Here is a 15,034-nt window from a genome sequence, read left to right as displayed (position 1 = left end):
GTGACACTGAAGAATGATGTAATGATGCTGAAAATTCAGCTTTGATCACAGGAATGAATGACATTTTAAAATAGAAAACAGTTGCGTTCAATTGTAATAATATTCACATTATGTTACTGTATTCTTGATCAAATATAAGCAGTCTTAGTGAGCATAAGAGCCTCTTTCAAAAATCTTATCGAACCCCAAACTTTTGAACGGTAGAAACTTTTGCTAATGTTAGTTAATAAAAATGTGCATGTTCATGTTAGTTCACAGTGAATTAACTAACATAAAAAGTGCATGTTCATGTTAGTTCACAGTGAATTAACTAACGTTAACAGATACAACTTTTGAACTTTGGAAAATCTATTAGTAAATGTTTAGATTAACATTTACTAAGAGGAATAAGCGCTGTAGAATCTTTGCTCTTTGTTAGTTCATGTTAATGTAGTTAAGTAATGTTAAAAATTGAAACCTTCTTGTAAAGTGTTACCAATATGGCCATATATTTAATAATAACAATTTTCTGTTGTAATTTCTTCACTTTCACACATTTCAACCCTGAGCCTTCATTTCCACTTGTTTTCAAAGCACTCACCATTTAGACAGTAAATCTCCCCAAGTTTCCAGAATTTTTTCGCCACATTCCTTAGACACGTCTCCAGATCCACTCAATAACGGCTCATCATTATCTGTGAGGACAGTGGGAGAGAAAGAGGCTCAGTCAAATCTTCACACATGCTAAAGTATATGAATTCCTGGAGGACTCTTGAGGTCATGTACATGACGATGTGAATGACAGCCGAGGGCCGCTCACCTTCCTCCTCATCATCCTCAGGAGGGGAGGGCACTATAGAGCCGGCCGTCAGGATGCCGGGGCTCGCTGTGGTCTTCCTCCTCTCTCTCTCCGCCTCGCTCTCTAGACTCACCACTTCATACAGCGTGTCTGAGTTACTCTTCCTCTCCTTGTTCTCCATCTGAGAGCAGAGTGAAGGCACCGTAACACACAAACCAAAGTCTCCATATGCTCATTCATACTATGTCCTTGTCTCAAAACCTAGCGAGCATACAGTCCTCCTAATGTGAATGATGGCTCCAATTGTTGAAAGCAGAAATGTGACATTTTGGCCAAAACTTGAGTTTGTGTGGGTTTTGTAGCACATATTTTTAGGTTCTCCAGTAAAAAGCCCTGATCTGTGCTCATCCTCACCTGTCTGAGTTTGAGATAGTAGGTCTCTGTGTAACTGCGTTTGCTGAAGGGCCAGAAGAGCCTCTCGTTGGGTGAGCAGACTCGAACCCGTGTCTCCAGCAGGAACCTCACGGGCTCCTCCACCTCTGTGATCACCAGGTCCACCGCTGTCGTCATGTACATGAACTTATCTGTGTCACACAAGCAAAACAACAGCAGACGGTCATCAAAGCGTTCTCATATTAGATAAGTTCATGCATCATTCGCAATGATTTCTTGAATTCCAATAAAGTTTTTCTAGTATTAATAACAATAATAATTTGCATTATTATTATTATTCCTGTAGTTGTTCTAAGAAAAATTTAATAATAATTATGCAAAATTATTTTTATTATTAAATAAAACTGTATTCTATGTGAATAGAAACGTTCATGGATTGAATGCAGATCAAAGCACTTCAGACATCAGGAGAAAACTAATTTTTAAAATTATTATTATTATCATCATCATCATTATATATTAATTGCATCAACAAAAACTAAATAATTTTAACAATTAGTTTTTTTACATCAATGTACAAAATGAGCTAAACAAAATAAATGTATTTTTATTAATTATTATTATTATTAATTATAATAATAATTTATAATTGTATCATTAAGTACTTTGAGCTGCATTCATTGCATGAAAGTTGCTACACAAATAAAATTAATTTATTTAATTATACAAATAATTATAAGGAGCTATACAAATAAGATGTATATTTCGTAAAATATTTTTAATTATTAAATGTACATTTTATTTTTGTTGCACCTATCATACATCGAATACAGCTAAGAGTACTTCAAACCTTAGCGAAAATAACATTTAAAGTGACATTTAAAAAACAATTTTTAAAAAAAGATACTAAAATAAAATAATAATAATACTATTATAAAACAGATAGTTCCGGTCCTTGATTCTGATTGGTTGAGCCACGTTCGAACATAAACCTGTATGGTAACCTGTATTGCTTTACTGTACAACAGTGCTCTAATCTGACTGGGCAGGCAGCGCTCTAAGAGTCTATGATTTTAAAATCTGAATGTTTGAAGCCCGTCTAATTTCAGAAGGAATGTTCCATATTTTTCGGCCTCAATGGCTAAATGCAACTTCTCCAGATGACTTATGGTTTAGATTCCAATTTTCCAAAATTATTAGCATCAGAAGACCTCAAACAATGATTTGGAAAATAATCTCCTGCAAACTGAGCATGTGTATGTGTCAGTACCTTTAGGCGTCTCCTCATTTACAGCCTGAAACTGAGGAGTGTTGGGATTCCAGCTCCCTGTAATGATGTAAGACTTCCCATCAGAACTCTTGCCCATTGATTCCTAACAGATGAGCGGAGTGAGGAGAGCCAAGAAAAGAGAGGATAAAACAAAAATAAAGTCAAACATAATCATGAGTTCACAGAAACTAAATTTGTTGCTGTGGTTCATTCACAATGAATTAACCGACTGTGGGCAGTCCCAGGCAAAATCCAAACTGCTGATCACTGGCATTGTCTACAGAACTAACATGATGGAGGACAACACTTTCAGACTCATGAGAACATGATCACATGGGCCAAGCAAAAGCTGTTTCACAACTGAAATGTGACACAGTTTAGTTGAAGCTATAAGACACATTTCACCTAAAACGTTTTGTTCTGTTTGTCCCAAAGAAATGTTTGGCCACTTGTCTCACATGTATCCTTGCTTGGTCGTTGACCACAAAAACAAATACACAGACTTCCAGGGGAATGGAATGTCTGTCATTCATAAAAGTTTACAAATCAAGAATCCTGCAGACTTTTCCTAAAAAGTCAGTGAAGGATATGCAGGTAAATGTAGACAGATTCGGTCAGGGCCCTGAAATTATGTATCCTGATAAACTCATTTGGCTGCAGATTGATAGATAGATTGTCTTATTTAATGCGATGTCAGCATCAAAGGCTATTTTCATGGAAAAAATTAAATTACAAAAATACAATAAAACCAAATAAAACCAAGCAAACAAACACAATTCATATTATACCTTTTTTTTATTAATTTGGCTGCAGACTTTATTTTCATTTTCTTTTCTTATTTTTTTGTAACTAATACACTTAAGGTTCTCTATTCTAAGTCACCTTTGGACAAATTAATACAGAATTGATCTAGAATTTTGCTATTTTTAGCAACAATTTGTAATTTCAGATGTGTTAATTGACATTAAAATGTATTTTAACATGACAGATTTACAAATTTAAAAGATAAATGGCTTTTTTAAATTAATCATTTCCTTTAACAGCTATAATACTACTACAACATTTTTTTTTCATTTTTACAGAAACAAATATTACTGTGAAAACCTGTTAATTGGTGGTTAGCGTAGCATATACAAATGAAAAATAGATGAACTGCATTATATGTAATTTTACTTTAAAAAAATACTGTTTTTGCAAGTAAAAAACTTTGTATTACCATATTATTTACGGTTTAAAACAGTAAAAGGACATTACCAAAAGTCCACATTATATTTTATGCAATTAGTTTTGTTGAATGCAATGTACATTCAAATGTTTTGCTACATTTCCTGTAATTTAGTTTATTTTTAAATTATTTTATTGTCGTGTGTAATTTGAACTACATTGTGATCAGAGTCTGATTCAAATCTAGGATAAAGCAGTGTTTCTCAACCGGTTTGCAAGACTGATGCAGGACTTTTATTTTGAAATACATGCGTAACAGCTGTTCTGTCAGACACAGTTTAAATAAAGAATGCCTGTCAGATTAGTTATTTTCAGACTATATGTCAGTGTCATTATTTTGCGGTATTTTTTTTCTTAACTTCCCTCACCTCAGAAAAACGAACTTTACAATCCTCTCTGTGTTTGATGTCCGAATTTTCTAGCCCGAAATACGACCTCATATGGCCTCAGGTCAATCACGTTTACGCACTGCCTCCGAAACTTTCGTCAGTCATAAAGAAATCAGATCAGGTTCGATTTTCTGCGTTTTTTGCATCCGTAGCAAGCATTTTGAGAGGTGTTTTGACAATTCAGAGACAACGTGCTATGATTGGTCAGCTCAATGTGGCCGTTATCTTATTGGCTTGCGGAAACGGTGGGTGGAGTCTACTTATTTGAGGATTTGTCTGCACGTCGACGCTAGAAGTGTTTCAATATCCACAGATGCGTGAGGGGATTTACAAATGCAATAGAAGAGATTCACAAATGCGTGCAGCGATTTACTAGCCTGGGTAAAACCAGACCCTTCTCAGTCGTAACTGAGTTAGGGTCTGGGGAAGGTTCATTCACTGCTCACTTTCAAAGGGGCGTCACCAACGGATGTCGCTCAAATGCCTCTGGGCGCAATTGGATAGACCTAAAACCAATGAGATCGATCGTCATCTTGTAAAGCCCGCCTCAACGTTTGTGATTGGTGCCTCGATTTGGGAAAATTGAAAATGAGCTTGAATGGGCTCTTCGTCAGACTTACTTGCAGAGCAAATCTAAATTTGCCGGAAGTTTGTCTGGCTTTTCCCAGGCTAGCGATTTACAAATGCACAGAAAGCGGTTCACAAATAAACACCAGGCTGAGTTGTGTTTGTGATATAAAACTATATAAACTGATATAAATATTGTTCTTTATTTGCAAATCTCATTTTATTTATTCGAGAGTTTTATAATGTTTTGTGAAACTCTTTACATTTATTTGTGGATCATAATCTATTTATTTGAGAATTTGATAATTTTTTGTGAATCTCTTTATATTTGTTTGTGAATCTCTTTATATTTATTTGGAATAATCCAACAATCCTAACCCCAAATGTATCACAAACAAAGTGCGGAATATAAAGACTCATCAAACTGAGCCACTGACATCCTGATTAAAAATTTGAATCGCTCTGGATAATCCCGCAGCTCCTTGATGAGGATGCGAAACTCTCCTTCCTTTCTACGCAATCTCAGGATTGGATGGACCCAATATTTTTTCTCTTTTTAGTAAGAGAGAGGACAACGAAATCATCCTCACTGCTAGAAGACTCCATTTTGTATTGTTTTGCAAATTTTTCCACAACAGATTAATTAATACTTATTATTAAGTATTGCAGTGTGCAAGGTTTCTGCGTGACAAATTTTTAGGATGACTAAAACGAAAAAACGCATACTAAAATTTGAAACTCTAAGTCTGTCTTGGTTTACCTCTAAAACTACTTTTTGGCTAAGAAATATTTAGCATTTTTCTTATTTTATATTATTTCTATATAGGATAGTATATAGGATAAGTTTGTACAATATTTCCCTTCATATTGCATGCATATTTTCTGCAAAGATATTATTTGTTTCACATTTAAATCATGTTGATCACTTCGGGTGTGATGCATTTTGAAGCTTTTTAAAGCTGCAGTCGTAACTTTTTCGGGTTAGAAATTATCCAAAATAATAATAATAATAATAATAAACATAACCAGCCAGTATTCAAAAATATCGTCTTGCCTTAGCTCGATTCAAAACGGTTAGCTTGTAATAATGATTTTAATTCCAGTGGAACTGTTGGATTTCCGCGGGAAATTCGAGCATGTCTTTGCGTCATTACGTCACATCTGTACACATAGAGAAGGTGTCTCGGCTAGTAGGCTATATTGCGTGAGGAAATGGAAATTTTTAGGCTTTTCTCACAACACTTGATATAATTAAACTTATGGCGGATCCAGAAAGGTTCAAACGACAATCACCAGTGACAACTGGAGATTCACCAGTTGTAAAACCCAAAAGAATTCGGACTTCGGAGTGGTAAAAAGAGACTGCAACCAGGCCTACGCAAAAACAAGGATAAACATCGGTAAGGCTTTTGAAAGGTGGCGTGAACTTCGTGATTTGAAGGGTTTCAAAACGGACGCAGAGACCGCTATTTTTCTGCTGGACAGGTAACGTTAAGAATTTTCAATAGTTCAATCGTGTAACAGTAGCACACTTGTTCGCTTAATTCACACAGTTACGGAGTTTCTTTTGTTGTGGCTTTTTTAGTTTTTATGGTAAACATGAATTATTTTGTGCTAGCTATGAGAGGGAGCAATTCACCTCTAACTTACTCCAATTCTTCAAGAAAACCAAACCCGCCTTCTCCGTTGTCAAGCATTAGAGCTGAATCAGACCGGTAAAGTGAAAATTTTCCTGTCGTAAGATGTTATGCTTTTTTCCCCCTTAGTTGATCAGAACAAAAGTGGATGTTACTTACTTGTTCAGATGACATTTTCCGGTGAAAATTATAATGTTGGTCATACTGTACTTCCAAAAAGTCGAATGAGTGAATCTGAATGCCAGTATCCACACCGGCGCGGCGACTGACAAACGCGCAGTCTCCTCAAAACATTGTGTTCATCCGCGCTGTTTCATGCCGATGTACAACTCGCGTAAAGTTTATAATTCCGCAAAAAACTGCAATTACAGATTTCGAACAGAGATGGCGATAAAGAGGAAAAGCTACGGACTGCAGCTTTAACCAGATGGTTAATAAAGAGAATGTGACTTGAATCATATTGTAGTTACGAAATCGTGAATTGGTCAATCGTTCTAGAAAAAAAAAAAAAAAAAAAAAAAAAAAAAAAATCTAGATTTGATTATTTTGCCATATCGCCCAGCCACCTACCAGGTCAAGCAGGTGCATATCACTGTTCTTTACGTTCTTCCCCGGGCTCAAGAGCAGACCAAAACACCTGAAACACAAACACGTTCCTCACTGCAACAGAACCACAGAGGAACTCCACATATTAACTGTAAAGCTGCTGAGCTTGAGGAAATGTATATAAACAGAAAAGCACAGCTGTGCATTCAGGAAGGGCTGGCTTCAGTTCAACATCAGTCATTATGGAGAAAAACCATCCTCCATTTTCTCATGGCCCGAAAGGAACACTTGAGCTCAGAAAACACATAATTCAGTGCATGTTTATCATTAATAAATGAATTATTGGCTGTAATGGGAGACACAGGGCTCTTCTGGATGAGGATGTCCTCTCTGTGTCACTGTGTAACGCACGTACCTCTCGATTGCCAACTCTTTGTTGGACGTCTGCTGAACGTAGATCACAATCTTTTTGTCCATGCCTGGCCGCAGTTTAAAGCTCTGTCTGTCCTTGTCCTTTGATACGGCACTGATGGACACAAAGAAAGTTTTTAAATGCGCTCTAGGGTGAATCTTCCAGATTTCACCTCAAAATGAAAAGATTTAGTTATAATTTTGATGACGCTTAAGCATATTTTCCAAATAACTGGAGACTTCACATTATTCTCAATGGTGATTCTCATCAGATGCTCATTACTGTTGTAAAACAATTATTTTTTTTATGAAATCGTCACAAATTAAAGATAAAACCTTGTTGATTTTGTTGTTGAAAATTATGTGAAATTATAGTCAAAATTATGATTTTTTTTTTTTATGATTATAAAATTAGATTGTTTTTAGTCAATTGCAGTTGATAAGATTTTTTTAATGTTTTTGAAAGATGTCTTTCACTCACACCAAGGCTGCATTTATTTGACCAGAAACAAAGTAAAAAGCTGCTTAATATTTTTCTGGAAACCGTGATACATTTTTTTACATTTTCTTTGATAAATAGAAAGTTCAAAAGAACAGATTTGTTTTATAATGTAAATGAACAGTCCCTCTGGAGCATCAAGCTCATGCTGATGGAGACATTGAGGTTATTTTGGGCACTTTAGCCCTTTCTTTAAATACTTTTCTCTCTTTTTGCCTTTTCTGTGCACCACTGAAAAAGCCAGTGTAAACACACTATATAGGCTGCTCTATTTTTAATTTAACTAATATTAGAATTCATATTCAAAATTATAATATTCCACACATAGCGATCTGTGTGTCAGTGCTTGTTAAACGTAACAATGCTTATTTACAGATACGTTACGAAGTAACATACAAGTCAAGAAAGGTAATGTTTCCTTTAAAGCGAGTTGTTTCCACTGCAGGTCTGCAGCAAATCTGTGTTAATAGAACTCTGTGCAGGGCGGAGGAATGAGGCGAAGATGGAAAGGATGATAAATGACAGGAAGCATGTGTCGGCACTTCAGAGAAAGAGAAGAAGAGGTGGAGGAACTGTAGATTTTTCTATTTTTATCCTTTCCTTCATCAAAACGGGGCTGATTACTTCCGAAGGCTGGATAGCAGAAAATAACACCTAATTTAATTATGCAGTTAGAGACGAGACCTCCGGGGTTAAACACGGATACGTACTGGGAGGAATCTGGAGACCTGAATGAATTTTAATGGAGGGAGAGAAGCAAGGCGAGTCACCTAAACGTGCCCTTCCCATCATCCTCTTTGATCTCCAGACTGACGGTGAAGGTGAAGACATCGCTGTCTGGCGTAAGGGGCGGACCCTTGGCGGAGAGTGGCGCTTTATTTGCTGATCGGCGGAAAGCTGTGGCAAAGCTGTAGAGTATCCGGCTGACCTACAAACACACACACACACATCTCAGTGATTGGAGTCAAAACAGTCTCCAGTGACACAGGCTGTATTACAGTGACTCACAGTCGCAATGTTCTCAGGTTATCAACACACTCATTAACACACAAAGATAGAAATAGAAATGATATCCTTCAGGATCAGTGTTTATTTGTTTTGGGATATTGTTATGGGAAACCCTCTGGGTTCCAAGGGCAAATTAGTGGAGAACCACAGGACTAGCGTTTCTCCACTGGTGTCGAAGTCAAAAAATCTCAATTGCAATGCTTCAGTGTGCCAACAGAGGCAGCAGTACTGTAAAAAACTGAGAAGTTTTGCCTTTTAATTCATCACCTCTAACACAGCCATCAAATACGTGTGTACATATGTTCATCACTGTTAAACATAAATTAACAGCTATAAATATTTGAATGTGAAGTGAGTGAGTCTAATTGCTCAGGTTACAGTGAAGCGCATCATTCTACGTTCAGGAGAATGGTGGGAAACAAAAGTGGAAAGTGGAGGATGTGCATAAGCGGTTTTGCGTTCTATGATGGCTTTAATAGTTTTGTATTGTACTATACGAGGTTTGTTATACAGCCTATTTATTTGTAGAATATCTAAGTTACAACATTTAAGGCTGCATAGTATCATGCATAATAACAAAATGAATGTGAATTTAAATAACAATAACGGATTTGTCTGCATGGCTGTGTTCTCCCTAAAGCTAAGCATGTCTGTACAAGAGGAACTGGATCATTTTGGGAGCATTTCGGGATAAATTTAACTTCACAGCTAAGCTTGTCAACACAGGGAGGAGACAAAAGGTTTGATCAAATACTAAAAACATGTGCGCCCCCTTTAGACTAAACCAAAAAACTGCAATCATTCTATCAGCTAGAAAAAATTCATGATACAAGCACATATATCATGGAGAACAGGTCTAGATTATATTTGACCCCAAAATCAAAAGAAAACATATGCATATTTTAAGATTTTTATTGTTTTGATTTTTATCACAATTAAAATACATTGTCCCCAAGAATCCTCATTATTATAATTTTTCAAAAAATGCTAGTTACCATAATACCAAAAACCTTAATTATAGTTTTCTAAAAACAGTATAAAGTAAATACAATAAAACAAAATGCATTTTTCAAATGTTTATAAATAATTTTTTCCCCAGTCATAACAATATTGAACATTGGGAAATCTGCTTAATTGTCATGAAAATGTCACATTACAAATTATTCTTAATGGTCCTAAAAAGGCTACATTTTTACTATACAAAACTAGTGGTCAACCGATATATACTTTGTTAGACAGAACTGGTAAACAAAAGGAAATGGTAAGCGATCAAGTAAAGCGTTTGCTTTTATATTATTTGTAACAGAAAAGGCAAACAATCAGCCTAAAATACTTTCTCATTTACCGTCAACATTAAGCAAATGCGCATCTACCTGTACATCATTTAAACAAATCTCTGAATATCTAATAAACATTTAATTTCACAAACCTTGCAAATTTAATCAAATCCAGCAGTGATATCTTGTGAAGTGTGCATTTGTAGCCTGCATAAACGTGTTACTGCGAGTGACGATCGGTCCGTGTGAAGTGAGTGAATGCGAACAGAAGATCAGCTTCACAGTAGAAAAAATTTAAATCCTTCATTTTAAAACATGCTGTGCTATATCCAGTTGCTATATCCAGCTATATCCACTGTGTCATATTCATATATGAAGCATATGGACACCAGAGGGAGCTCCCAGTGCTAAGGAGCACACTGTAATGAAACAAAACAGAGTGAGTGAGCAGGGCTGGAGCGAGGACTGTACTTTATAATGTGATAACTTCAACTTCCAGCACCTGTCTCAACAAAGATGCTAGCTCTGCCTTTGCCATTGTTAATGTGGCAGCCAACGTGGATGGCAGAGCACGACAACTTTCACTTTGAAGACTAAGAATGCTCTACCAGTGTGCTCCTTAGCACTGGGAGCTCCCTCTGCTGTCCATAAGGTGTCTCTGCGTAACAGCCATTTCAAACCCAGCCTCCAGTATTTGGCCAACGCCTCCTTATTTGCATAGTTTCAAGTTCAAGTTTCAAGTTTACTTTATTTATATAGCACATTTAAAACAGTCGCAGACTGACCAAAGTGCTTCACAACAAAAGAACAGAACAAAATAACATTAAATGAGCACAATCCACAATAAGGCATACAGTTTCTGGTCCAACAAGGTTTCCATATTATCCTCATATTCCATATTCCATATGAGGATATGTGCCCTCAAATGCCCAATCCTAAATCCCCAAATTCCCAATCCTAAATCCTAAATGGCTAAATGACTAAAAGCCCAATCCTAAATACCAAATTCATTTTCGACTTAGACTTTTAGTTTTAGACTTTTAGTTTTCAATCTGACCCAATAATCCCTCCATATCTTGCTGAAGTGATATTGTATGATAACAACATAATATGATATAAAAATAAGACAAAAACTCATTTAGGGACAAACCTATAACTGCACTGACACATCACGCAGTGAAAGCAAGCATGAGAGACAAATGTGATGTCAGCTCGCAGTGCCAATGATTACAATATCATAATAGACAATACACATCGCAGACCACTACGCACATAAAGAATGAATTTACAATTGAACTGAAATTAACCAACTTTCTTCTCCTTCTCTCCTGGTGTTTCGAGTGCAGGAGACAGACGTAATGCTGGCGCCAAAGTGACGCGAAATGTCATGTGAACGAGCAAATCCACAAAGAACGAATAATGAATACGAAAGTACGCTAATTAGATAGTTTTAATTTAGAAAACATTTAGATATGTCTAAGTCAAATTGCCATCAAAAATGTAAGACTTTTCATTAGTAAAAATAATACTTTTTAAGACTTTTTATGGCCTTAAATTGAAAAAATCTAATTAAAGACTTTAAGAATCCGTGGGAACCCTGTTTAGTTGAAAAAATATGTGCGCACGAAATTACCAGATTACTGAGTGCAATGTTACAGTGTTTACTTCCTTATTATTGACATTTTCATATTTTTTTAAACAATTACTTTATTTGTGAAAAAAACTATAAAAGGATTGCAGATTCAAGAAGTTGCCATCTAAAGTATAAGAATGTTTATTTTGAAGATTTGTTTTCTAATTTATTTCTAATGTATTAAATATTGATTGCAATAAATATAAATACCGATCGACCACTATACAAAATAAATTTAATTTTATAATTTATTTTATTATCATTATTTTTTATTTTATTTGTATTTTTTTATTTCAGTGAAATATGACCTAACCATTTCTTGACAAAAATTCCCTCACAAACTTCCTTAACCAATCCATGTGTAGAGTGCAATTGTGTTTGTCTCACCGCCTCCTGGATCTCACAGCGGAAGACGTGGATGCGGAAGATCTCGGAGTTGTAGTGGCTCTCGGTGAAGGCGAAGCAGTCGCTCTCCGGCGTGCCGTCATGGCCGCGAACACAAAAGAGGATCTTATAAATGGGGTAGTTGGCAATCTCAGTGCTGGTCTGGGGTTCCAGCAGCCTGGTGGAATATTCAAGAGCAAGATGCTTTGATGGATCATCTCTTGCAGTGTTTAAACCAATGTTTTTCCATTTAGATTCACAACGTACCTGACGGTGCCCTCTGAGACTCCGGGCACGGAGAGGGTGACGTCCAGGGGCATCTGGCACTGGCTGCGGAGGATGCTGACCATACGCAGGGCCTCCACTTCACTGCGCGGGGCGTTCACTGATGCACAGCCTAAATACGTCAGCTTACTGAACACCACGCTGTCCTCGTCCGGGACAGGGGTACCAGGACTCGAGTCAGAGGGCTCATCTACAGGAAGAGACACACTCAATCAGAATGAAACTTTTAGAAAGTACATGTCAACGTTTTGGACACACTTAATCTGGATGTTTCTGCTTAAATGTTTAAAATTATTTTTGTACACCAAAATAAATAGTGCCTTCATATTTATGTGTCATAACTACAATTAGGCAGGTATATTCGATATGCACATCAATAAATGACCAGCAGATGGCACTACCTGCATATGCATCACACAGACTACTTTTCTCTGTATGACATAAAACATGACAATATCTTACTATTGGCTATTTTTTAATTTTCTGAACACACACAAAAAAAATGGCTTTGAAATGTGGTATCACAAGTGATAACAGACTTGGTTGTGAACAGGCATGTAAAATCAACATGGAATCAAAATGTACCCCATTTAATTCCTTAGAAGTAAAATGGATGGGAAACACCATGTCATGTTCAGGTATTCATTTCACTAGTTTGCTGATGGTCTGTACAGTAGCAGGGAAATTTTTGTGTGTTTTACCCCTGTAAGATCTCTCGTTGAGTTCGCTCTCCTGAGCTCCCTGAACGGGCAGCACTATCTGAAGTTTACGGGGCATTGGGCCGGACCGTGATGGCGCAGCTGTAGTGGGATAGCCGTGATCACCCCCTGTCAGTTGGTCTGGTCCGCCCACCAGTTCAGTTACCGAAGGGTCCATCAGCACATCTTCCAGCTCCTGCTGTAACTCCTGCTCACTGCCGTTCCCCACGATCTGAACACACACACACACACACAGACCCATCAGTACAGTCATTCCACGACTCATCTGAAACACATATAGGTTCAATAGGATGAACAGACTGGACAGTACCAGGCCATAAAGATTAATCAGTGGAAAGGCTGTGAGGGACAAACATGTATGTTGTACTGTCAGAAGGTTGTAGCCACTTACACACACACACACACACACACACACACACACACACACACACACACACACAAAAACTTTATTGCTCATTAGGAGTAAAAAAAATTGTGCATCTGCAATGGACAACACATTTAAGTTACCCACTGAACAGACTGTATGACTATCCCTCACAGTCTTGTTTTCATTTGTAAAAAAAATGAAATAGGCCTATGATCTCTACCACGACTAACACCAGTTACAGTGTTCCAGTGTACAGTACAATGGTTCCAAAACCATTTGTCCTGTTGTAGCGCAAGCAAATGGAGTATGTAAGAAATAGAACCGGGCATCAGTGTCCTGTCGGTGACTTGTCCCGTCACACCGCGCTGCATCCAGTGTAGACAGAATCACTGATTGTAATGCTTTCTATCTGCGTTTGTCACTTGCTCCACTCGTGTTCAGTGTAGACATGGTGTAAAGCCTATTAGCTGAACATTAGGGCTGTCAATTTAACATATTTATATATTATTAATATTAATTACATGATTAATTATAAAAATAAAATAAAAATAAAAAATGAAGGCAATTAAATTAATTACACCTTCTGACCTGACCTGAGGGGTTTCTAAGATGCATTTTTAAAGGTGAATTACTTAGTTTGAAAAACAGAATCAAGGACCAAAGTTGTGAGTCTAAATGTGCACATTTAAGGCCCCAATATACTCATGGTTAAGTTCTTTTTTGTTCTTCACTTAGGGGTAAAAAGAAGTTTTGAGATATCTGAGCAGCACTATGTACTGTCAAGGAACATCCTGACACGAGAATATTTACATATTCATCTAAACATGGCCCACGTTCATCTGACCTCGACGGACTGAACAGAAGAAATAAACCAGAGAAGATTTCCACAATGGAGGCGGAGCCTCAGAGCAGCACCCTACTATTACATCATGGACCAACGGTAGTTTGATGGTGTTTACCACTCAGGGTGAACTTTTCTAGAAAGTTTATTTTCACAAGCTGTTTCTAACTCCTGAAAACAAACTTCGTTTTGGCCTGATTTTGTTTGAAATGATGTCACACCAGTTCATTCCTCAATTTCACATGAAGTATATTGGGGCCTTTACGGGCTGATATATGATTAATTGCACTTAATTCATTCCCATATGTAATTTACTCAGTCTAAATATGTAATTGAGTGACAGCCCTTTAAATACCACAAAAATGAAAGCTTTTTATTTCACATTGGATTTAAAATCAATATGATAACTGTAAGTATTTGTTTTTTATTTGGTTTCACTTCAGGAAGTTTGTAAATCAGCAGATTTCTTCAGATTCCTGTTATTGCGATTAGCTGAAGAGACAGAGGGTGTGATTTGTGTTCATTACAGCCAAGATGATGGTGACTGAAAGGAAAGATCTCTGAACAAGCAAGAATTGCACATGCCAATGCCAGGAAGTTCAGCGAGAGCAGATGATTTGGCAAGCGACCTTCACGAAAAAACTTAAAATATGCATTTCTGTCAAATGCCTTCAGTTTTCTTTAAAAAATTGCTAAGTGTGACAAAAGAGATTTAACACACGCGCCAGGGGTATCTAGCATGGACTGCTGTACACTGTTGGGACTAAATGGCAACTGGACTAAGAGGCCTGGAATGAGGTAAACAG

At 36.9% G+C, this 15,034-nt stretch overlaps 2 protein-coding genes across 3 annotated transcripts in view; one reads left to right on the top strand and one right to left on the bottom strand.

Moving 5' to 3' along the window:
* anxa3b (annexin A3b) overlaps positions 1-15,034 on the top strand; it is a 275,725-nt gene that overhangs the window by 20,664 nt on the left and 240,027 nt on the right. The window lies entirely within an intron of this gene.
* Positions 1-15,034, bottom strand: part of rabgap1 (RAB GTPase activating protein 1) — a 101,747-nt gene that overhangs the window by 56,955 nt on the left and 29,758 nt on the right. For both annotated transcript variants that reach the window (XM_077243113.1, XM_077243114.1), the window contains 10 exons: positions 13,003-13,231; positions 12,284-12,491; positions 12,020-12,194; positions 8,485-8,642; positions 7,220-7,330; positions 6,829-6,895; positions 2,442-2,544; positions 1,193-1,362; positions 800-959; positions 581-674 (listed from right to left, as the gene is read on the bottom strand). In XM_077243113.1, coding sequence (XP_077099228.1) covers positions 581-674; positions 800-959; positions 1,193-1,362; positions 2,442-2,544; positions 6,829-6,895; positions 7,220-7,330; positions 8,485-8,642; positions 12,020-12,194; positions 12,284-12,491; positions 13,003-13,231 — 1,475 coding nt within the window. The remainder of the gene's footprint in view (positions 1-580; positions 675-799; positions 960-1,192; positions 1,363-2,441; positions 2,545-6,828; positions 6,896-7,219; positions 7,331-8,484; positions 8,643-12,019; positions 12,195-12,283; positions 12,492-13,002; positions 13,232-15,034) is intronic.

This window comes from Siphateles boraxobius, unplaced genomic scaffold (genome assembly GCF_051911475.1).
Source record: "Siphateles boraxobius isolate OS27281-9 unplaced genomic scaffold, OSU_SipBor_1 25, whole genome shotgun sequence".
In the NCBI taxonomy this organism is placed as follows: Eukaryota; Metazoa; Chordata; class Actinopteri; order Cypriniformes; family Leuciscidae; genus Siphateles; species Siphateles boraxobius.
This window is presented reverse-complemented; position numbering and strand designations above follow the sequence as displayed.